This window comes from Brachyistius frenatus, unplaced genomic scaffold (assembly GCF_029030835.1).
Source record: "Brachyistius frenatus isolate BFR_SWC_R1_liver_20210118 unplaced genomic scaffold, ASM2903083v1 Contig_2, whole genome shotgun sequence".
NCBI classification, from domain to species: domain Eukaryota; kingdom Metazoa; phylum Chordata; class Actinopteri; family Embiotocidae; genus Brachyistius; species Brachyistius frenatus.
In genome coordinates this window covers 1,063,411-1,087,501 of record NW_027210601.1, presented here as the reverse complement: position 1 = coordinate 1,087,501, position 24,091 = coordinate 1,063,411, and the positions used below count along the sequence as shown (strand labels likewise).

At 44.5% G+C, this 24,091-nt stretch overlaps 4 protein-coding genes across 5 annotated transcripts in view; all 4 read right to left on the bottom strand.

Moving 5' to 3' along the window:
• Positions 1-8,237, bottom strand: part of sdc2 (syndecan 2) — a 39,637-nt gene extending 31,400 nt beyond the window's left edge. The window contains exon 1 of the mRNA XM_069692392.1: positions 7,778-8,237. Coding sequence (XP_069548493.1) covers positions 7,778-7,837 — 60 coding nt within the window. The 5' untranslated portion in view covers positions 7,838-8,237. The remainder of the gene's footprint in view (positions 1-7,777) is intronic.
• A 3,774-nt stretch (positions 8,238-12,011) lies between these two features.
• Positions 12,012-17,581, bottom strand: LOC138621660 (protein phosphatase 1 regulatory subunit 36). Its single transcript, XM_069699875.1, has 7 exons — positions 17,435-17,581; positions 17,216-17,314; positions 16,900-17,034; positions 15,868-15,910; positions 14,952-15,181; positions 13,430-13,630; positions 12,012-12,565 (listed from the first exon to the last, which is right to left on the bottom strand). Exons 2-7 carry the CDS (start codon positions 17,218-17,220, stop codon positions 12,304-12,306), a joined length of 876 nt encoding a protein of 291 aa, XP_069555976.1. The 5' UTR covers positions 17,221-17,314; positions 17,435-17,581; the 3' UTR covers positions 12,012-12,303.
• A 1,979-nt stretch (positions 17,582-19,560) lies between these two features.
• On the bottom strand, positions 19,561-23,478 carry LOC138617376 (probable thiopurine S-methyltransferase). Of its 2 annotated transcripts, none has more exons than XM_069692358.1 (9): positions 23,401-23,478; positions 22,574-22,696; positions 22,132-22,224; positions 21,821-21,953; positions 20,651-20,703; positions 20,493-20,567; positions 20,251-20,336; positions 20,056-20,100; positions 19,561-19,839 (listed from the first exon to the last, which is right to left on the bottom strand). In XM_069692358.1, the coding sequence occupies exons 2-9, from the start codon at positions 22,678-22,680 to the stop codon at positions 19,721-19,723; spliced, it is 711 nt and encodes a 236-aa protein (XP_069548459.1). In that variant the 5' UTR covers positions 22,681-22,696; positions 23,401-23,478; the 3' UTR covers positions 19,561-19,720. The 2 variants fall into 2 exon arrangements, with proteins under 2 accessions (XP_069548459.1, XP_069548451.1); XM_069692350.1 differs by having other exon boundaries at positions 23,309-23,453.
• LOC138617335 (ephrin type-A receptor 7-like) overlaps positions 21,253-24,091 on the bottom strand; it is a 360,848-nt gene continuing 358,009 nt past the window's right edge. Inside the window, exon 20 of the transcript XR_011310655.1 lies at positions 21,253-21,262. The gene's annotated coding sequence lies outside the window, so the exon portion shown is untranslated. The remainder of the gene's footprint in view (positions 21,263-24,091) is intronic.

Genomic DNA, 24,091 nt, shown 5'->3' with positions numbered 1-24,091 from the left:
TCGGGGAGAATAATGGAAACGGCAGACATCGAGACGCGCCGTCTTTAAGTTGTTGTTTTTTTTTTTCCTGATGGAGAAAAGCCAGCGCAGATATCAATTTGGTGCCTTTTAGAGACGATAAAGCGCCCTCGTAAATATGAGTGAGCACAGATGTGTTAAATGTGCCGTGCTGTTTTCCACAGCGATCTCGGGAATTAGATGGAAAAAAAAAAACCCTCGCTGACGTCACGGCTTCATACATCCACCATTTTTCGGATACTATACAGATGGAACACATTCGGGCCTCACATCATTGTCTATTCAGCAGAACAAAGTGGACCGAGACAGTTTCACAAGCAGCATTTGATTTCACTTCATCCTTTAACAAGCCGACTACCAAAACCTGAACTGACCACAATCTAAACTAATGACATTTAATACACCTTTAAAGGGAAACTGTTTATTTTGGTTGGAGTCACACGGCGAGCCGTCTAATGTCCGAATTCTTGATTTACAGTAACAGGAAATTCAACATTTTACAACGCTTTGACTTCTCTGAGCATCGCAGCTGTTTGAAGTTCCACAAAGTACTGCGCTTTCACTGGATTTTTCTTTGATCCAACAAAGCTATTATTACAGTATTTACTGTGTGTCGATTTCAACACCTTTGGACAAACCTGTGTTTCCCGCCGGCATGGGTGGATCAATGCTGGTTAAAGTGTTTGTTTGCTCTTCCGATCTAGTTTACCCAACGTCTCCCGAAAGCAAAAAAAAAAAAAAAAAAAAAAAAAATCTTCAAACGATGGAGGCCGTTTATTATAGCGCCGTTACCAAACATCGCCCGTTTCCAGCTCCTCAATTGCAATTATTTGCCGTTTTCTTCTGCGATAACAAACCGACTATTTTGGGATTTTGGACTGGAGGTCAGACAAAAACAGCAATTTCAACATGCGATCTGACTTTCTGAGATAATAATAGCTAACGTATCTTTTTTTGTTTTTGACATTCTTTCCGACATTTTACAGAACAAACGATGAACTGATTGATCAACTAAACGATAAAAAAATATAATCTGCAGGATAGCGAATGATCAAAATAATCTTGAGATACTTTACGTAAACCGATGGACAGAAAACAAATCGTAATTTTCCATTTTGTAATAAAAAAAACAACAACAACCCCGCATTCAATTATTATATTCAATTTCCTTCTCGCTGTATTTGCGTCATCATTTTGGCCTTTGCGCATTTTTTTTTTTTTTTTTTTTTAATAACAGCCTACTGTCAAAAGCGTTAATTGTTAACAGCGCGCCCTGTAATTCAAAAGAATCTCCTTAATAGCGAAAAGGAAAACGTAAAACGCACGTCTTTCATGGAAATTAGAAACATAAGCGGTGCGAGCGGATTCCTAAACCTGCAGTCCGGCAGCCACCAAACGAACGAGTGGCGCTCTGCGCACCAGATGGTTGCGTCCGTGTCATGTTTGCCGCCGCCGAGTTAGACACGTTTCACACCTCTCGGCGCAAGCAAAGCTCCAGACAGGTCCTGCCTGGAATGGAAAAAAAAAAAACAACCCTGCACACCAGAAGGGAGGCAGGGTTCACATCCTCCTCCTCCTCCTCCCACCCCCCTCCACTCCCCCCCACACACTCCCCACCCCACTCCTTCACCTTGATCTCCCGCTCCTTTTTTCTTTCTTTCTTTTTCTTTTTTTTTTTCTTCTTCCTCCGACCTGACTGAAACTGGAACTGGAAAGCGGCAGGCAGCGCAAAGAAAGAAGAAAACAGACGTCCCGACACGACACAGGGTTTTCCCCATTTCTCTCCGTCACCGCCACAATCGCCCCCGCTGCAGTCCTGCCAAGGAAGTTTCCATTCGCTAAGCTAATTAAAAAGAAGACAAACCGGAGGAAAGAGGGTGGGAACGGAGGAAGAAGGGGTGCAGTGTCTAAATAGTTTTATAAAAAAAAAAAAAAAAAAAAAAAAAAGAAGAAGGAAAAAAAAGGATTGCCACATATACTGTACACATGTAAAAGGTTTTGTTTGGCCTCTGATGGCCTGCTGGCGCGGGACCGCTGCGTCCCAACGTAAACCGGTGCTGCCGTCACCGATTTTGCTGCGGCCGCGTCGCCCGAATGTGTTTTCCTTCTGCTTCCGTGGCTGGGACGGCCGTGTGCGTGTTAAACATGTGGCTATGAACTCGCGTACACACAGGGATGTAAAAAAAAAAACAACAACAAAAAACAACAATCTGCACACACAAACACATGCACAGTCGACAGTTTAACTATTTGGGAGTCTTTACTTGTATGCACGAGTCTCTGCCAAAGTAAAAAGCCTCTTCCAACTTGTCAACAAGAGAGAGAGGGTGGGGGGGGGGTGGGGGTTGGAGAGTGTGTGTGGGGGAGGTAGGGAGGGGGGCAGCTTTTTTTCAAACACACATACGTCCTGCAGATGTTAAAAAATGCAACACGAGCACTCACACCTTCAGGGGGGAAAAAAAAAAAAAAAAAAAAAAAAAAAAATGGAGTTGGTCTTGTGTGAAAAAATAAAAATAAAAAAAAAAGGATTATTCTTTTCCGTCATTTCTCCCGGGCTGCCTGAGAGCAAGTACGCCCGTCCTCCGTGGTAATGACAGACAGCATCTTGACCGACGCTGGCAGAGATGCTAGCATCATGGACACAAAGAAACAAGAAGGGGGGAGGCCATGTGTGTGGATGTGTGTTTATCTCCTTGTGTGTGCCTGCGTGGTGACAAAACAACAGTTCATGCGTGGACACAGATGGATTCGGGGTTGAGGGGGTGGTTCTGTGGTCCAGCAGCCCCCTGCCTCATGTAGAGTCCATTAGCGATTGCATAATGCTCGGCAAACAGGGACTGAGTGAATGCACTCCCCCCCCACCCCCCTCACCCCCCGAAGGGCCGCACACTGGCGAGGAGGCAGGTCGCTCCTCAAGAAAACCCTGCGTTCCCATGCGGGCGAACGGTGAATTAATGAGGAAAGTTGAAACAAAAAAACTAAAACAAAAAAAACAACAAAAGACTGGCTTTTTTTTTTTTGGTTTGTTTTTGTTTTTTTCCCCCAGTCGGGCTCTACGCAAACGGTCGCACGCGAGTCGGTTATGTCTCCGGTTTGAGGAATTTCTAGGTTAATGCAAAAAAATAAAATACAAGAGCATCATTAAATATAGAGCAGGAGAACACAGCGCAGCGTCTGGCCTCCCGCTTCTTCTGCGGCACGGCGTCCTTTCATTCCCGTCCTCCATCGCGACCCTTTTATTCCCCGAGTTTTCATTACCTTCTTTAATTCAGCCACTCTTGTCCCGGCGTCTTATTCCTCGCCGTCCCCGCTCCCGCGCAACACCGCGAGAGGGTCAGCATTTTTGCCCGCGCGCCGCAGACGAGGCATTTTTTTTTTTTTTTTTTACTTATTCAGTACGGAGTAGGTTTTAAACGAAGTGCTTAAAAGGAAGCGGACGTCTTTTTTTTGGATCGCCGCTGAATAGAGAGAGAGAGAGAGAGAAAAACAAAAAAAGAAGAAATGTCCGGTGTCCACACCTCATTCGGACCGCGAAAGCCCGGAAAGCTCGGAGCGGGATTCAGGCCGATCAAATAAACATTAAGAGCGGTGGAAATAACATTAATGTGACCTTAATATCGGCGCGCTCAAAAGGAAATAACAGAGTGGCTTATTTGTCCTCGGGCCGGGGGGGTGGGGGGGGGGGCAGGATGAAGTGCGCGAGCGCGTTCGTGTGTGTGTTTGTGTGTTTGTGTGTGTGTGTTTGTGTGTGTGTGTTTGTGTGCGTTTTTGTGTCCCGAGTCGACGGGAAGGTCGGCGGGCGCGTCCGCGATCTTCTGTTTCGTCGCCGCAAAATCGGCGCCCGAGTCGCGGGACCCCGGACGACGCGTTCCCTCGCGACACGGAAGCGCGCGCCCTCCGCCCTCCCTTAAAACTCGGCGAAAGCTTCCACTTGAAAGTCTCGCGTTCGAGAGGCCGTGCCCTTTTGGCGCTCGAGGCACTGCCCCGAGCTCAGTCGGGAGCGGGCCCCGGCGTCCGACCGGGTCGATCGGTCGCACGAGGGGCGAGTGGGAAATGTCCCGCAGGGAGCCGGGAGACCAACCTCCTCCTTTCAAAGCAGCGGCGTGGGAGAATTTGGGGCCGTGGAGGGGCGAGTTGAGGACGGGGCTAGGTTTTGGTGTCTGGGTTGTTGTTGTTGTTGTTGTTGTTGTTGTGGTGGGGCCTTTGTGCCTTCCTATGCATGGTTTTGTCCTCAGTATTGACAAAAAGAGAGAAGGGCGGTGTCACTTTGTGCGGTTTCGCGCGTTCACTTTGAGCGTTGCGCTTATCTTAATGGATGTTTGTTTATTGAATATATTTACTACTTGAGAGTAAAAGCGCTCGGTCATTTTTTTTTTTTTTAATGAACAGAACGTAGCGTTTGAGTGGTTTGTTATTTGACTAATTGGGCACTTTTTTTTTTTTTTTTTCTCTTCTCTGCCGCAAACAAACCGAACCGTGACTCCGAAACTTGAGGCTCGCGCCCGAATCGTGACTACCGCGTCCCGTTTCACCCCGAGCGGAGGTCCGACCTCGCCCGTCCCCGTCGCACGAGAAGACGACGGCTCTCGTGCTGCGTCGTCCTCCTCGACGGGGTCCGTCATGTCTGTGAGAAATGCCCAGGAGGAAAATAACGATCGCAAAATAACAGATCTGTGAATGGAGACGTGATCTTCCCGTCTCCCGTTTCAAAATCCCCTGGAACTTGAAAAGAGACGTCCCATGTAGTCTCCAGTCTTTTTCTCCTCCAGACTCCCCCCCACCCCACCCCGCCCCCCTCCCCCCCACCACACTTCAGCTCTTCCTCCACCGTCCTTGGAGGCCCGGTGCTCACACCATATCCAGCCTTCCCTCTGAAGTGTCCCGCACCAGAGTGCGAGACGGCACTCGGACCCCCCCCCCCCCCCCCTTCCCCGCCCCCCTTCCCTCCCCCCCCCCCCCTCGTAAATCGCAGACGTAAACGGAGGTGAACAACACCCACGCTTCCCACCAAAACACGACACAAATTACAGACCACAACATCTGGCGAGTGGTGTGCGCCGAGGACGTAGAGCCCGGCTCCGCTCAGACAAACTCGTCCTTCTCTTTTGCAAAAAAGTTCGTAAGCGGAGGAAAGAAAGAAAGAAAGACAACGAGAAAGAAAGGAGCGGAGCGGCAGACAAGAGCAGAAGATGTACTTTAACAAGAAAGACAACGAAAAGAAACGGAGCAGAGCGGCAGACAAGAGCAGAAGATGTACTTTAACATGTCACCCTTAAGGTTTTTGAATCAATCGATCAATCAATCAATCAATCAATCAATCAATCAATCAATCAGACAGACAGACAGACAGTCCAAGCTCCACATTCACTACGTCGACCTCATCTCGCAGGAGACATGTAAAACCGTTGTTCTTTCAACACGTGCGGGGGGGGGATTGACCTCGCATGTCGCGTTACCGTGACGTCACCGCTCCGCAACCGAGCGTACCTTGACAAAATTGACAAATTGACAAAATTGACAAATCGTACCTTAACAAAATTGACAAATCGTACCTTGACAAAATTGACAAATTGACAAATCGTAACTTAACAAAATTGACAAATTGTACCTTGACAAAATTGACAAATTGACAAAATTGACAAATCGTACCTTGACAAAATTCACGACGGTTTCGGTGACAAAAAGGTCTCTTTCCTCAGGGATGGAGACTTTTGTTTTCTGAGGCCGGGAGCCGTGAAGTTTCATCTGCAAGTGGGCCGCTAAGTGTTTACGCTGTGGGTGGGGTCCTGGACGGGGTAATTAAAAATACAGACAGATGTGCCCGAAGCAGGTTGTCAACCACTTGTCAACAGCGGGGGCGGAGGGGGAGGGGAGGGGAGGGGGGGCGATAGTGGGAATCGATGTCACGTGTAAAAGTTCCAATGAGGCCTTCAGGGGACACAAAAAAAAAAAAAAAAAAAAAAAAAAGAGGGAGGCAGATATTGATCAGCTTAAATTATGTGCGTCCGCGCGTGCAGGATTTGTTCACGTCAATTAATTTAGTGGATTTATAGAACATTTTGTCATTATATGATAATAAATTACCTATTTTTTGTTGTTGTTGTTGTTGAAATACCTCGAGATTCTTTGAAGATACGATGCTTGAGGAACTTTCTCGCGATCGACCGTGCTTTCGTAATGAACGCTGCCTTCGGGGGGGAACTTTTGACTGGAGCGGGTACCGTTTCAGGAAAGTGTCGGTTCCAACTCTCCGTGTCTTTTTTTTGTGTCTCGTGTTCTTCTACTTACAACGCTGAAGCCTCTTCGAACCGGGCTTCGCGTCGACGCGGTTCAAATAAAAGGTCCAGCGAAGAACTCGAGTGTTTTTGTACAGATATGCAAAATAAAAAAAAATTTTTTTAAATTTAAAAAAACTACTGTGAACTCGAGCAAAAACAATGAGTCGTTAAAACAACAGTGACTGAATCAGCTAATTGGACAAGTGGTTCTGACAGAAGAGGAGGCGCTGCGCCAAGCGGCAAGTCCTTACCCACAGAGAAACAACGGGAGGGGAGGGGGGGGGGACGGGACGGGACAATCATGACAGGAGCTGCACACGAAAGTGCCAAAATCCGTCATTCCAACGAGCCGGCACAATTTTGCAGAGTTGATGCGCACGCACGCACGCACACGCACACACTCACACGCACACGCGCGCACACGCACACAGTCAGGAGACGGTCTTTAAACCCGGAGCTGGGTGAAGGAAACAGCGGGGGACGAAACACAAGCACATGATGGAACATTAGGCTGCTGTTGACGACAACACAAAAGGAGACCGGAGTTACGATATTGCTCAGTGGGAGCTTTTACGTTTTTGAATATCGCAAATCTCTCAACCGACATCAGAGAAAAGAAGACGCACAAAATCAAATCAAATCAAATCAATCAAATCAATCTGTCCTCCTGGGTGGCTCCGATCATAACGACGTTTCGCTTCAAACGGACGCGTCTGTTTCTGGGAGCGGGGAGCCGCACAGTCGTCCCAGGAATCAACATCTTAATAAATCAAGCGTGATCCAGCTCGTGCAGAGCGGCTCACCGGTCAGCCCCCCCCCCCCCCCACACACACACACACACCCCACCCGGGTTGATCGTCTCCTTCATGTTCACACGTGTCCGAGCGGTCGAGAGGTGTTTATTTTGGATAATAAAGCAACAAAGTGACTTTTTTTTTTTTTTTTTTTTTTTGTCTTTTCTTTTCTTGTAACTTCATTTAAAGTGTTGCTCTGTGTGACCAAAAAAAATAAATAAATAAGAGAACCGAAGCCGAGCAGGGCAAAATGTTCCCAAAAAGCGCACCCCCCTCCCCCCCCCTCGTTTATTTCAATATGTAACGCGATTAAACAAGAGAATTATTATAGCGGAACTCTGAACTCAGTGTGTGTGTGGGGGGGGGGGGGACGACAACCCACACATCGGACTATTTCACCGTTTGTTCCATCAAAGTAAAGCGGGGGGGGGGGGGGGGGGAGGGTGGAGGTGGGGGGGGGGGGTCTTTTGCACGGTAAATAAGCGGTAAATATGCAGTCGAAAATCCGCAAACGCTCGGACGGGTTTTCTCCCGACAAAACAGCACCCGAGGCAGCGGGGGTCGGTCTCTACGTGGACCCCAAAAACTGCCCCCCCCCCCCCACACACACACACACACACACAGCTACGACCAGTCTAAGTTTGCTTTCCAAAAAAACAAAAAAACCACCAAAAAAACCAACCTTACCCTTTCAACGCAGAGGAAGACGGTCAGCCCGAGGGTCCAAATTATCCAAACGTTCCTCATTATTCCTCTTTATCAATTTAAAAAAAAAAAAAAAAAAACCACGGTGTTTCAGGCGAAATGTCAAATCTTTCCCTTCTTCTTCTTCTTCTTCTTCTTCTTTTCTTCTTCTTCTTTCCCCCCTCTCGCTTTCCTCGCACCCAACTCCTGCCGCGTCTCTCTCTCAGGAGTGGGATCCCACCGGATACGTGTTGCGTTTTTGATAATTCCTCCTCCTCCCTCTCTGGGCACTTCTCTTTTTTCTTTTTCTTCTTTTCACCCTGTGTGTAAATCGGACTAAAAAAAAAAAAAATCTATACAAAAGGAGCACGGTTTAATTTGCGAGGTCCTCCGCGCGCGGTGTGTCGGGCTTCTGAAATCTTGCACGAGACACCGAGCTCGCTCGCTCGCTCGCTCTCTCCGCTCCCTCTCCTCCCCCTCCCCCCTCCCTCTCCTCCCTCCCCCTCTCTCCCTCCTCCCCTCCCTGCTCACTCGAAATAAGGAGGACAAAACTAAAGCGCGAGCACGGCTGACGCTTTCGGTGAAGTGCGTGCGTGCGTGCGTGCGTGCGTGCGTGCGCTCTCTTCGACCGTGTCACCGCGAGACGAGACAGAGAGAGAGAGAGAGAGAGAGAGAGAGAGAGAGAGAGAGAGAGAACTTTGCGACGAAGTGGCCTAAAAAAAAAATTAAAAAAAATTAAAAAAAAAAAAAGGAAACCGATAATAACAACAATCACAACAAAACGACCGCGCTTGTCCGTTTGGCGCGCTGCGCGTCTTTATAGAAATGACTTACGGATTATTGTACTTTTATTTCCAGAGGGGGGAGGTCGGGACCGCACGAGCTTAAAAACCGTCACCGCTAAATGAGCCATTTATCCCCTCGTGTCAACGCGGTAAATCATTAATTGAAGTCGGAGGAGTCCACGGGTTTCATCCGGTAATTGCGCCCGTATACAATCAGGCCTTGTGTTTTGGTAATTGCAGACGTGTCGCTGCAGCCCGTGATGAGACCAGTGCACCATCTTGTGTGCGAACAAAGCACCCAGCGTCCTGTTTTGAAACACACCGCACAATAAAGAGATGGAAATAAACAAAGAGTTATATCAGTTCCGCGTCGCAGGACGCCCCCCCCCCCAGTCCCACCTGAGTTCAACCATTTATGGGCGGAGTCTCCCCCTGCTGGTAGAAATGGACAACTTTCCCTCATCGAGGAAATAGCCCATCTATTTCAAAATGTGTGTTTTGTGCTTTATTGCAGCTCTGTGGTGATGCATTCAGGTGTGTGCTCGCGGGGTTGATTTATTGAGCTTAAAACATGTTTTTTTTTTATTATTTTGTTCGCCGTACGTGCAGTTTCACGTTTCCTTTCACCTTCAGTCCGCCTTTAATCTCTGTTCGAGGACGTCAGCAGATTTCTGCGATAAATATGTTGAAGTACCACGAGGTACTTGGTTCTGCGAAACTATTTGGTAACCGTTGGCCAGCTGTCTCATTGCCACTAGTTGTTGCGGCTCCAAAGCAATTGATTAGTCAATAGTCCACGTGTGCAAAACCTAATCTCGTAGTAAAAGCCTCTGAGGGCGCGCAAACAAACCTTCCTGAGGTTTTTGTTGCTCCACAGGACCCAAAAATGAACACCAACGACTACTTTACACGCTGTAGCCGAAACATCGGTGAATTTCACCATCGTAAACGGCGTTAACAACGTGTTCATAAAAACCCTCCTGAACGATTCTGTGATGACAGCCCTTTATCAAAAGACCATTAGACAAATGAAAATGAAATTACACGGTCTCATTTGTCAGATGCTTTTGTCCAAAGCAAGGTATAATCAAAAGCATTAAATCAAAGAGAAGCTATTCAACACCCTATGTTTAACTTGACATAAGCGGCACACAGCTTTCTGCCGTGTGAAGGAAAGTTCCAAGAAAATGACTTTTCTTTTGTTGAGAAAGCTCTCGATGAGACAGAATCAAACATTCGCTTAAGTTACCTGGTCTGAAGTGTAAATTGTGTATTCGCCAAATAGATTTTTTTTTTTTTTTTAAAAAGGCGTGATAAGTTTTCACTGACTTGCCAGCGCAATCTTGCGCCTCACAGTCACATTTCCAGATCCCTAGAATCCATTCAGAACAGTGGAAAATCTTTTGAAAACCACTAATCCCACCCAATCACAGTCAGCCCTTTGTGTGCAGTTAAACCCAAAACTCCCCTGATCACAAGTACCGTTGAACTGAATTCCACTGGAACCGCGACGGCCTCATGTAATGCAAAAAAAAACAACAACAAAAAAAGTTCTACAGATACGAGAAGGCTCGATCGCGAAACGACCACGTACGCGTGTAATAACACGCACGAGTGCCGAGCTAATTGTACAGTGTTGGCGTTATCCCTTCGAAATCACGTGCATCTGTAAAATTGAGCTTAAATGGGATTAAATGCTGATTTAATGCACCCAATACTGAGTTTGACCACATGATATGCCATGTGGTAAGGCTTGACGTGGTTCAACCAATTGACCAATGACGGATGGACGGACGTGTGTCACGGCCATTCAAATGAGAAAGCTTTACTCATCTGTGCTTCTGCTGGATCTCTCATTCACTTACATGATTCTATGAACCACGATCTTTTTTTTTTTTTTTTGCGACGATTCATCGCTGCGCAGGTAGTATATGGAGATTCCTCTCTCGTGTTACCCCGTCATTTAAAATCAAAACTAATTCCACCTCATGGAACCTCGGATTGACGCATCCTTGGTTTGCGTTGTAATTTTCAGAGCACGGAGGGAGTGCAATCAGTGGATAACGGCAATGACTAATTTGGTTCCTTTTTTTTTTTTTTTTTACTCTCGGCTTACTATTATGTTTTGAAACCCGCCATTTTGATTTCAGGGACAAACTCGGATGAAAGAGCGATCGGTTGAGAGTTTACGAGACTTCAATTCAATCCGAGGATGACGAAAAATGGTGGAGAATTTTCTTTTTGGAATTCAAGTCTTTAGGCCAATGGGTTCTTTTAGACAGTTCGACTTCAGGTCTAGCCATGGTGAAGTCCATTTTCAATACACAGTAGCATCAAAGTCACTTTATAGTGAGGTTAAAGAAATCGTTTGACATTTTCTGAAGTCTTATTGGATTTATTGCCGAGAGTTGGCCGAGAGAAATGTTACCATTTGGAGATGGATATTGATCTTCTCGCCTCAACAAGAAGGAGAATGAGCGTGTGTCACAAAACATTTTTGGCGGCCAGCCTTTCAGTGTAACATATCAATTACAGATGGCAGCCTGTGCTCCGCAGCCAGTGTACCTCTTTGATTAACCATCCAGGCCGGGCAGAAGGACCTGCTAACTGCCAAGGCAGGTTTCACTGTGTCAAGTATCTGACAGCTTGTCCGGTATTAGCCTCTGAGCAGTGGAGGAGGAAGTCGAAGGGAACGAGGGAGGAGAGGGAAAGTGAAACTAACCGTCGGGGGACAAAAGACGAGACGGTCGGGGAAGAGGAGGGGGAAAAGTGACAGGGCTCATTTGACGAGTACAATTTTCCTTATTCGATTGTTCGTGCTCTACGACCTGAATAATTTTTTTTTTTTAAAAAACAAGCAAGAAAAATGTAATTGTGCCAGCCGTACTCGGGCAAAACGGAGAGATGCTTGACTTAATCGTTTTGGGGGGTGGGGGGGGGGGGGTGGAACAGCGTATATTTAAACCAAGTGTACTTCAAAAATTTGAAACTAATTTAAAATATATCTCGTGACCCATCCCCCATCCGAATGGCTGAGCTTCCCAGGCCTCCTCCTTCCTCTCCTCAGAGGGCTTAACTCCACTCCTGGTGTCCCAGATTACACAGCCAATTAGGGCGAAGGCAAAGCCCCTTCTGCTACCAAGCCTGGCTAGAGAGTGGTTTGTGAGAGTGTGTGTGCAATTGTGTGTGTGGGGGGTGAGGGTGGGGGGTGGGGCACCGGTTCACGTCATTGTCAGCCCGGTGTGAGGCAGCACAAGGACACAGAATTACACGAACATCTAAAAGGAAAGACCTTCCAGAAAAAAAACAAGATCAGGATGACAAACTCAGTGAGGAAGTCATACATTTATTTCCAAAATACATATTCTCCAATGTGAATTATGCACGCCTCATCTTCATATACGAATTGAACATCATCCAGAATATAGAAAGTGGAGACCTTCAAAGTTGAATTATGGATTTCATTATATTTTATTCAAGAGCACCACCAGCTGGCAGGTACTAAACAGATTTATATTCGGGGCCAATTCCCAGCAAATAGCGAGTGTGATCACAGTCCAGCAAGGTGCTTTCCAAAAATGATCCACACCTGAGCAGAGCAGAGCGAAAACTCAGCTGCTGCCTGAATCCTGAACCGACTGCTCCGGACTGCGAGTCGAAGCACATGCAACTCCCCTGTTAACGCCACGGAGGATGCACTCCAGAGACACTCTGTCGCTTTCACACATACCTCATTCACCTCATTCAGTCTGCGAGGTCGATGGAGGCTGCAGAGTTTTTGGTGTTTGTGAGGGTGGTGCTCCCGCATCCGCCAAAGCCCGTCGCCTCGAGTGTCGCGAAACTCGACTTGCTACCCTGAGCACAAACTCCAGGGCGACCTGCGATGTCGTCGTGGACGTCACCGCCTGGTTCATCCTCGTCCTCGTCCCCGTCGCTTTTCTCTTCTCCCCGGGGTATCAGGGTACCGTGGCTGAACTGACCCAAAGGCTTGCCGAGAATCCCGAAGCTAAGTATGTAAAAGGTAAGAGAGAGGAAAAAAAAACAAAAAAACATTTAAGTTCATAAATGCTATTTTGGAGGACAGATGTTTCATAACTTAAACCAAAAAAAACAAAGAAACTGAACACTACTTATCTTGAAATCTACAAGTCATTTCACATTTTTAGATTAACTGAAGAAGTAGATGGCAATGAATGTTTTTTTGTTTTTAAAAAAAAATTTTTATCCAGCAACATTTTTTTAAATGTCAATCAGTTATATTAATAAGTGCTTCTGCAGATCTGTGTAAAAACGACAACATTTTATTAAAAATAACCAATTCATTTTATAACTAAACAACCAAAACTACACAGGTTATGTTTATGTAACCACTGGGGAAAGTGTGATAAAAAAAAATCACATAAAGTAGATATTAATTATAAAAAGCTTGTTACAGCTAACTTTCCTTTACAATAACGATCAGAGCAGATGTAAATACAGCTTTATGGTACGATTTAGATTTTTCTGTCACACATCGAGGGCGGGTGGCAGATTCTTCTGACCCTCATCTCCTCAGGAACGTGATGAAACCATCGGCATCTGTTCTCAGAAGTAAAGCTCCAGCTCGCAGGAAAGTTTAGCATTTAGTCAGATTAAAAACTCAGACATTTTGCTGAGGAGTTAGTGGACCAAACCCGAACTGAAATGCCATAATCAAATCAACAGGATGCTTTGAGTGATTGGATAACATGTTTACCGTAAGATATTTGTCACACGTACACACACACACACAGCGTAACCACTATTTGGCGTACGGCAACGGCATCGCCCCTTTGATGGCACTAAATCACATCCTCCCGAGTGTTACATGGCGTACAACGCTTCACATCACCTGACACTGGCCAGCTGCTGGTCGAGCTGCTCCGCCAGGGCCTCGGTGTCACAGCGCTCGGCCTGCAGCGGGGTCCGACTCCTGGCCCAGCTGCCGAGGAACAGATGAGGTGACTGTTCTTTGGGCGAGGGCAGCAGAGACACCATCAGAGGGGATCGCTGATTAACTACACTGCTCAGGGATGCGCGCCTCTGAGACGTCCTGCTTAAAAAAAATTAAAAAAAAGTCACATCGAGGAACGGGGCCAAAAGAATGTAATGAACATATTGTATATAAACATTCAAGGGAACATTGAAAATCCGAAAAAAGATGTATTCGAGGAAACAGAGGGCAGCGAGTTTTCCCAGCAGTGTGCACGCATTTCACGCTAGAAAATCTAACTTTGGCACTGTATACATATTTCACGCCAATAATTATACTAAATATTATAATAAGGAATAAGTGTCCGTATATAATACTTCATCCACTCGCAGACAACAGCTGTGTAAACCGTTTGAAAAGGAGCATTCCTCACGTATTCCATTTTGTCATATATACCAATGGTACTTTTGGTGGAAACTTAAAACAAATATCCAGAACTAATTAATCAGGAAATCTGCTGTGGTAGTCAGACGTTCCAGAACCAGGTGCTGCTCCAGAACAAAAAAAAGGAAAAAAAAAAGTATTCTGTTTTTAGCGGAGTCTTCTTGTGCGTGCTGAAGCTAGGCCAAATTATTTCATGTACATCTGCCCTCAGGAGGAGAGCGAGCTTCAAGCCCAGCTTTTGATTGTTTGGTCTCAACCTGACAGCAGTAAAGCACGCTGGGCCTCCGACAGCTTACACAACTGCCAATCTCGTGTCAGGCAGAACTGAGCAACATGAAACAGGCCGTCAGACAGTTCCTCCTATCAGACGCAGCCACGAATCTGTCGACATCAATCATATTTCAGTCTGAGGTCTGACACGACATCCATCAAACACAACAAATTTTACTGCCTGAGCCATTACGTTATTTGCTGTGTAATGTGTTGAACCAGAGTGAGGCTGGTTAAACATACAAATGGTTCAACTGAAAAGCAATGTTAGTTTAGTTTTGAGATTCATTTCCAAATAACAAATCCCAAAGGAGTAACACTGAGCAAGAAACTGAAAGGTCCTCTTTAAAATGCATTACTTATGCAAGATGTGTCCACTTAAAGTGTATTATGGGCAGGAAACACATTTGGGCTCCCCAAGCTCAAAGCTTTGTCACGTTTAAATTCAGAATAACAAATCTAATTTTCTTTCCACTTTGCCAAAACATAATTTTGTCCACATTTCTAGTCTTAACTAACCAGTTTGTACTTGGTTGGTAATTTTACAGAGAAAGGACCATAACCAGGAGCGCAACTGCTATAAAAAAAATAGTGTCTGTTGAACTATATTTTTTTGGTGCAACACTGTGCGAATACGCAAAAAGTGCGTTTACTTCTTTCAAAAAGTATGTACGTGCACATGCATTCACAACACCTCAACACAACCTTGACCCCATTTTAAATGTACCTTTGCTTGAATGCACTAGTACGGCTCGTCTCCTTGCGGTCAGCTGCTCCCGTCTTCACTGAACCGTTAACTGTAGCGGAGGTCGTTCCCGAGTCCCCGTCAGTCCTGTTCCTCACGGCCGTGTTGAAGGTGTCAGAGTACAAAAGACGCCCCACCTCCTCTTGGATGTCCCTCAGGTCCTTCCTGCCAAATGTCACCCAGGCCACGTAGCAGAGGAAGCTGTACAAGCACTGGAAACCGAGTGTGAGAGAGACTTTCTTTTATCTTTGTATCAATTCTTTCTTTTTTTTTTTTAAGTCATTTGTTTGGACATTCATCCATTTTGTCCCTGCATTCCCCGAGTGAACATTTACAATCTCTACTTTCTGAGCAAAGATCCGGGCAGCCACTGATTCTTCTGTGTTTTCGAAAAAGGTCACGACAGCTATTTCTGTTCCAGAAAGGTCACATACATGGCAGGCAATAAGACGCTGCTGTTTGCGTGATATTTCTCTCTCTGTCCACCCACCTGGCTAAATAGTGGAGGGAGCCTGTCAAAGCAAAGCACCTGCGTTGAGTCAACATCCCCTACCCCCTAACTAATTCATTAAGGTCACCAGGCATAACCAGCACTCAATGTCGTTCTGTTCTGCTCCGTGCCGTCTGCATTCACAGATGGCGGCGTGGCCTTCACCCCGACCGGCTGAAGGCTCCGTTTTTGTGTGCCAAGGAGGCAACGCAGTTACGAGTGTTTCAACACGCTGCTTTCACAAGGAAACTATGTTTTAAAAATTAGGTGACTGGTAGCTGGAACAAATCAGGATCAGTAATTACTTCCTAACATTCATCACACTATTACAAACATATTAATTTTAAAAAGGTCCATTTGCAATTAAGGTGATTAATATATGTGGCAGAGGGTTGTGTTTGCACTTACCGCATGCAGCAGCCACTCTGTTCTATTTGACGACATCTGGCCCCTGGAAATACACACAAGATCTTTGTGCAGCATGTTGTGATACACTGGTATTGGGTGACTTCTGTTTGTGAATGACCTGATCATTTTAGCACCGGGCTTCACATTTTGGTTCAGGAGCTGCGAGTCGAGTGGCTGTGTTTCTAACAGCATGCTGTGTTTCAACAGTACATCACATTTTTGAAATTTAAACCTTTTAAGGAGAGAACTGACAACAAAGAACAACGGTTGTGAAGTGAAGTGTGAAGTGAAAAAGAGTGTTTTTTTTTTTTTTTTTCAGGGCACCCTGAAGAAGGCTGTTTGAGCCGCTACACATGGGTTGTAACCCAGTTATCTTTGAACATTTATAAGCAGCTTGTTAGCCATCTGAATAAAGGCGTTTTATTTTTTGCCAGAACAGGGCCTTTTTTTTTTTTTTTGTGGGTGTTCCCTACCAAAGAGCACCTTCATCACACGAGTTTGAACTTCTAAGCACACTGCACATGTTCCTGTTTGAACATGTAGACGTGGGATACAAGCACAGAAGTGTTATAGGCGACGTCGTGCACACAGCTGATCAAATATATGTTCCAAAATCAAAACGGAAAAGAAAAAAAGAAAAAAACACAACTGCAAGAGTCAAAAACCAGCTCGTAAAGCATTGAAATCTCCAGGGTGAATAAAATAATTTATCTTGAGAGCTGTTAGCGCTTCATTTCATTTAAAAGGTTCATAGTATTTCGAAGCAAAATCCAGCTCTTGGAGAGATAGTGTTTTCAAGTCTGTCCCAAAAACAATACACACATCCACAAAAAAAAAACCTGAATGACATCTGAGTGTTGGTGATGGCATTCCTGCCTCAACCGCTCATTCACTATAACGATCCAACAGTACGCAGGAGGGATTTTGAAAATGTAACATGGGCGGTGCGTCCTGGTATCGATCCGAGTACTGCAGAATGAAGAGTGCCGTCTTCGCCTTCCACCTCTATGACAGATCTGAAGGAATACTCACCTGTGATATGGCGGATTCTGTTCTCTCTCCAGGTCCATCATCAGGCTGAAGTAACGGACCGCCAGCTTCCTTTGAGCAATGTCCCTTTTGGTCGAAGTCTCGAGCATCATCTGGCGCTCTGTGACGGTGTTTACACTGGCATGTTGGGAAGAAAGGGAGTGAAGGTGTACAAATACGGGACGGAGAAGACAGAACATAGATAGTAACTGTAAAACATACCAAAGCATTACTTTAAAAGGGAATAATCACCAACCTGCAAGATACATGATGGAAATATACAGTATAATAGACTACGTTCTTCTATCTTTATACTTACACCATTAAAGATGCACGTTTATTCTCCAGAGACTTGTGCTCAAAGAAACAAGACAGGTAAAGAAGAAGGGCAGTCAGGACTTCATCCAGCCCTTTATTCCTGGAAACACACACAGGGAAGTAGTAGTAATAATGTGACAGGTCTTTGATTATATGATATACCGGCAAAAAAAAAAAGAAAAGGTGCGTATGTATGAATTCATGTCACGTATCGGCTTACTTTAGAACATCCAGAAAGCCGAATGGAACGGGAAGCAAATGATTCTCCTGCAGCAAACTGACAGCCACCTCTACAACACAGAAAGCGTTGTCGCTCAGAACAGGGCCAAAGGTAATCTCGCTGTTATTAGGTAGAGAAATATGTGATTTTCTGGTGGCAGAACGGTATCACCCTTTGTCGAAGAGGTATGTTTTGTTTTCTTTGATATGAAGGATGGGGAAGACATTTGAAAAGCAATCACTAGGAGATGGCTCACACATCGCACAGCGGGGACAAGCGCCGAGAATAAATCTCAAAATATATCCTGTGGTCATTATTTGGTTGCTACAACACCTCTATCTTTTTTTTTTGTTTTGTTTTGTTTTACAAGTAATGTGGTAAATAATAACAAATCTAGTCAGGTGTACTCTTTATTTCTGTACACTCGCACAAATCTAAAATCCTATTTGACTTCAAAACAGTATTGTCGTCATTTGTCCAACATCATATTGACACTTGCGTTTTACGTCATCGATAGTGACGTGGCGGCCTCGCCTCCTCATCAGGGAGGACCTGTACGCATCCAGATGAGCGGGGTTCAGACGCTTCCTGATACTTTGGTGCCCTCTATGGTTCAATGTGTAAACCTCAGCCAACCTGAGGAGACCGACGCGGTCAACATGTGAAGGTTAGTATAAAACGTGTTAATAATAATAATAATAATAATAATAATAAAGTTACCATCGACACAGCCGAATAACAGCGAACAGACATTTATTTTCGAAAAGCTTAATTTCTGACGCAGGCCTACCACGCAGCTCGCTGCTGAAGCTCGTTGAAATGTCCACTGGTTGGGCTCTTTTTCTTGAAAACACCTTCCTCTGCTGCAGAAGAACTAGAAGGTGAAGAAAGGTGTTTACTTTCATTTTTTTTTTTTTTTTTTTTTTTAAAACAGGGTCTCGTGATTGCTCGCAGGTGCAGCGCGTTAAAGCAGCTAATTTGCGCCAGCTGCCCTCACCTGACAAAGTCCACAGTTCGGGATTCGTCGTCCCACACCCAGCGGCCCGGAGGCGGAAGACTCACCTGAAAGGTACTCATTTAATGCCAAACCGCGGTTTTAAAGTTGAAATGTGAACGTTGAGCATTAATTTTTTGTTGTTGTTGAACTAGGCCCGTGCTCCTTCCTCTTCGCCGTTTGTTTAATGTTAAGACATCGTATCCAGGGAACAGCCAATGGCCCCGCAGCTGCCCCCCTCCTCCCCCGGTAGAGGACCCGTCCCGTCCTCCAGACATTTTTTATTTATTTATTTTTTAACTCAGCTTCGTACTTTTTAATGATGAGCACTAGTTGGCGTTACTTCTGTTCCGTGATCCCAGAGATAACCAGCCGTGTGGTTGAATACAATGGATTTCCATATGCTGTTTATGTGATTGATGTTGGCAGTTAACGCTGCACTACTCCTCTCCCAGATCCCGGATGACTCTTATTGGGATTTATAGTGAAATGCTTCATTTTTGTTCTTGGGAGGTCAAACGGGGGATTTGGACCTCTCCCGGGGTGAAACTGACCCCGAACATAAGAAACTCCACCTTCATCAAATGCTCCCAAAAGGCTGGTTTGTCGCAAAGGAAGGGCTATCGCTTTCGTACTTTCTATTGCCTGTTCGGTTTCGGTAAGGTCAGAAGCAAAGGTAAAACGGGTTTAAAATGAATATATATACGCGTGTATTTGTAATTCAGCAACAATGAACAATCATGAATCTTTAGATTGTCTCGTTTGTACCTAAAATTGAGTACTTTTTTACTTTGATTTCACTTTTAATATCTATTTAAAAACCATGAAACCTACAGATTTCTCACAACTGTAACGTGAAAAAAACCAACTTATGAGTATTGTGGCATTACCACATTTCTAAACTTTGATTTCTGAAGCATTAATCTTGTTAGGTCTATGTCTTTAGTGTAAATCGGTTTGTTTTTTTCAGGTATTTCTTACAAATATTTTTGATTAATATGTGTGTGTGTATACATAAAAAGACCTAAAAATAGATTTGGCTGGACAACAGCTACCCCACCAGTTTCAAAAACACCACAGACATCTTGTTTCAAAAACACCACAGACATCTTGTCTGCATGTTTTATTTTTTTTTTATTTCTATTCTTTCATTTGGTCTATTGTACAATTTTGAGGCTTTCTGAAAGTTTGAGTGTATCAAAAATATGTTGAAGCATAACTTTCTTTTCGCCAGAATTTGCATTTATCTAGGATCTGCTTTCCTAAGCTCTCTAAACTCACGAGCTCGTTCTTTAACTGCTCTTTAGGGTGATGAGGTGCACATTTTCAGTGAAGTAGTCCAGCCCCCAGTCTCGCTGCCTGTCTGTCAGGACATCCGCTGACTGCAGCAGCTCGATATCGCAGCTGTTCCCTGAGTAAAGAAGAAGAAGAAGAAGAAGAAATGCACCATTTTAAAAACCGCAAATTAATCTCAGCACAACGTATATCCAACTGGCATCCAAGTAACACTTTTTAGTAACACTTTATAGTGCTCTTCATACCGTGTTTTGGTTCATTTCTAGTCCTTTGTTTTATGATTTAAGTACAGAAATAATCAGCCATAGTTGTTCTTTTTATAATAACTCACCAAACAGGCTGTGCACTTGCTCAGCTGGCACAAAAAAGGGAGGACCTGAGAGACAAATACAGTCATAAATATCTTTGTTTTTGACAAATAGACTCCAATAAAATATATTAAAATGAAAATAAGCAGCTTTTGTCTTGAGACCAGAGATGTGTTTGAATCTCTCACACAGTGCCTGCTATTTTACAGAATTGCTACCTTCATGTAATTCAGGATTGTAGAGAAAAGTGTCCAAAAGGTATTTGCAGTCTTTGGCCATCAGAGAAACTATGAGAGCAGCATACCTGCAACATAGATGAATAGGACAACAATGTTATCCAACTTTTTTTCTTTTTTTTTAATGTATAATGAATTAGCTAATATTTGTTTTCTTAGAATTATTTACATTTAGTTTGCCGAGTCTGTAAAAAAAAAAAAAAAAGGTTTTGGTCTCATCTTACTTTTCTCTGTCTTCTGGGTTGATGGCCACCAGAGATCCTCTGTCCCAAATCGCTCCAAACTGACCCTCCGTGGAACTGTGGAATTAAGAAACGGTAGATCGCCTTCAAGTAATTTAACCTATAAAACGGATGAAAACCTACGAGTGGATTATGCTCACCTGGTGAAGTTGAACAGGTCGCATTGATACAGGGAGATATTTTTCTCTGAGCTCTGTGGAACGAAGACAGTGCGGATGAACAACTTTGTCCGCGCCCGCCAAAAGAACACGTTATGACGTTCTCGTATACAGAACATGCTATTTCGATAAAGATATGTTTCTTTTCACCAGAACACCTTCACTGGTACGTAGCGGTCATTCGACCCTGACGGGTGAAGAGCTAGTGCTCTTTGAGGTGGGCTCCATCTAGTTCCTGCGTTAGCAGAGCTTATTACCCGAGACCGACAAACCATTCAACTGTGATATCAGCGTTGTTTGTTTGTTTGTTTGTTGTTTCATTCCATTTGCCAGACAACAGCTCTTAATGTGGAAGCGCAATTATTTCAAATTGGTTCCCCGTCACAGAAAACCCACTGTATCCTCGGTTTTCCCCACGTAATGATAACAGACCCGCGACTGTTTCACAACAGAAGTGTCGCCATATTTTGGCACTTGAATGTTTTCAAGGTGAAGCTGTGGCACAGCAGCAGACACTTCACACGGCTCGGATTTAGTAAATTGTGCAAATAGAGACGCTGATATCGATTGTTGGCGAGTTAGTGAGCTTTACTTCTGAATAGTCGTGAAATTTGATTGAGATGAAGATGTCTTTTTTAAAAGACAGACCTGAGAACCTGGTATGATGAACCCTCGAAGCCACGCGATCCTGTGACCTGGTCGTGGTTATTAGTTCTGAACTTAACTAAGCACGTTGAATACCTCGGCAGCGTGGATGGCAAAGTTACCACAGTATAACTTGGTCGATCTTGTGTTACGAGTGGAACGGCACTGGGGTCGACAAGCGTGCACCCGTTTAAGGGCAGCGGCAGCAGCCGGAGCAAACAGGATATCCCCGTAAAATCACAAACAGTAACACCGGATTACATGCTGCATCATTTCCCACGATTCCTCTGTGCATGTGAAGGCAATTACACCACCAACTATACCAGCTAACGTTACAGTATGCGAATATATTAGATGGCTATTATAGTTATATTGCAGACCTCGACTTGACCTGCATTTTTTTTTCGCGCTGTTATATGGATGCGACACCAGATGTGACGAGTAAGAATATGAAACGCATGTTTACACACACACACACGCACACACACACACACGCGCTTCACCTACCTTGTAAACCTTTGCTCCAGGTATGGCAGGAACGGGCTCCTCGCTGTACGTCAGGTTATTCTCCTCAAAAAACTTTTTTATACCCTTCTCAGAAATCTCCACCCCGACCACCGAGTGGCCCATGTCTGCTAACCTGAGAATCACACGGAGAGGAAAAGAAGAAGAAGAAGAAGTTAAAACTGAGATCACAGAGGAAATATTGATATTGCAGGGTGACCGTAAAAGAACTGACATATTATGGCAGATATCGCAGCTGTAAGTGTAAACTATTAATTGTGATCCATTATATTGGATGTAGAGACTTTTCATACCACTTCATATCTACAGCTTTCCCACAGAGAGGGAAGAAGAAGTGAACTCCAGTCCGTCCACTGACAACTTTGTCAATATTGGCCTCCAGCATCCTGTAAAAAAACAACAACAACAACAACAACCAAGAAAGAACATCACTATTAACAGCAAAACACACATCCCTGTGTATGTATTTGAAATAGCTGGGTTTACTCCACTTTAACATCTCACTCTTAACTTCAGAACCGCATTCTCTAAATGATATGAAGATGTCTGGACTGAATAAGCCTCGTTGATGGGCCTCATTCGCCTCCTGTATTTATCTTTTCTGTCATCGTTGGGAGAATTTGTGCGTTTACAGTTGATGTAATCTTGTAAAGTCCTTGTGTTTTCCGAAGACTTTTGTTCACCCCCACCCCCCTCATTCCGCTGCCAGCGTGGATAACAAAATGCGGTCTTTACTTGTGCACTTGAGGCTGATGGAAGCCAATTCTGTCCTCTTGCCAGCGATCCTCCCATTCTCCGAGTGCCATGACCCGGTCGGCCTGCGGTGCCAGCGTGGTGCTCATGTTTGCCTGACCCCGACTATTAGAAAATAACAAAGAGGAGCGAAGAGAAAGCATTCATATCCGAGACGGAGGAGGGGGTGAGAACACATGATGCACACAGTCACACGTTCTCGCACATAAACACATGTAGAACAGCTGCACGGTGAAAGTTATGATGGGAAGAATAAAACAAGCCTTTAGAGAGCAATTAACGTGCCTGCAGGGTTACGAAACCTCGAGCCCAACTGCTCAGAGTCCACTGGTAGATTATTACTACAGAAGGATCAGCTGCAGCCAGAGCAGACACGGTTGAAGGTCATGCAACTACACGCAGGTCCCGTTATCGGTGTCCTCTGAATGTGTAAACACCCCTGATGGGCCTCTGGCTTCATCTTTAGTGTTAACTGTCCCAGCTTCTTGAAATAAACGCATTTCTCGTTGTCACGTGAGAACCGTGACGTGACGAACCCTGCCAAACGACTTGCATAACATTTTGGAGCATTGTCTACTGTAAAGAACTCGATTGTACCGTTTTAATGCTGTCAACAATAACACGATAAGAGATGTAATGTTCAAATATTATGACCGGAGGTAATTCAATTATTAGCCGGGGATGCGGAACTTTTTCATGTGTCAGGTCCTCGCTTACCCAACAGCAGCCTGCCATACAACCAACCACAGTGCTTTCAGCAGGACATCTGAATGCCTCATTTTGTCTTTTTATTCTAACCAGAAGCGTACCTTTCCTGAATGGAGACACTAATATTTGTTCAGCAACACACCGGCGACAGCGTTGATCATCCAAGCGTTTAAATCAATATAAGGTGACTTTTATATTATTTATTGCCCTGAGTTTGGTCTATCAGGAGACTCATTTGTTTCACTGCTATTGGATTGTTTCACAACAGCAGCCAACGTGCCAAGGATCAGGACGGATGCAGTGCCTGACAGACCAAAATCAGGGATAAATACATGATGCCAGCCGGGTTCACTTCTGGTTTGGGAGGCGCTTAATGCTGCGTTCAGGTTACGTGGGAAATATGGGAGTTATCAGAATTTCTTGTACAGTACTACTTCTTTTTTTTTTTTTTTAAATACTTGTTCCGGGCGACTTCCAAAACAAACATTGTGTACAGTTTGGCCTTTATGATCACTTCAGTAAAAACAAAAATTTCTGCTTGATTAAACTGGCGTAGAACACAAAGGCTGAACATACATCACCCTTTATTTGCTATGTGAAGGGTTCTTTATGGTTTCCCAGGCGAAGTAGAAAAAAAGGAAAATTTAATTTTAGACTCGTATGAAGAGTGCATACTCTTTTTATGTTGTCACTTTACACTCCCGGACTTATTTGTGAATATTTATTTTGATTAGACCTTTTACTTAGGCCTAAACTTTTTTAAATTATTAGTCATACTAGTATCATTACAGT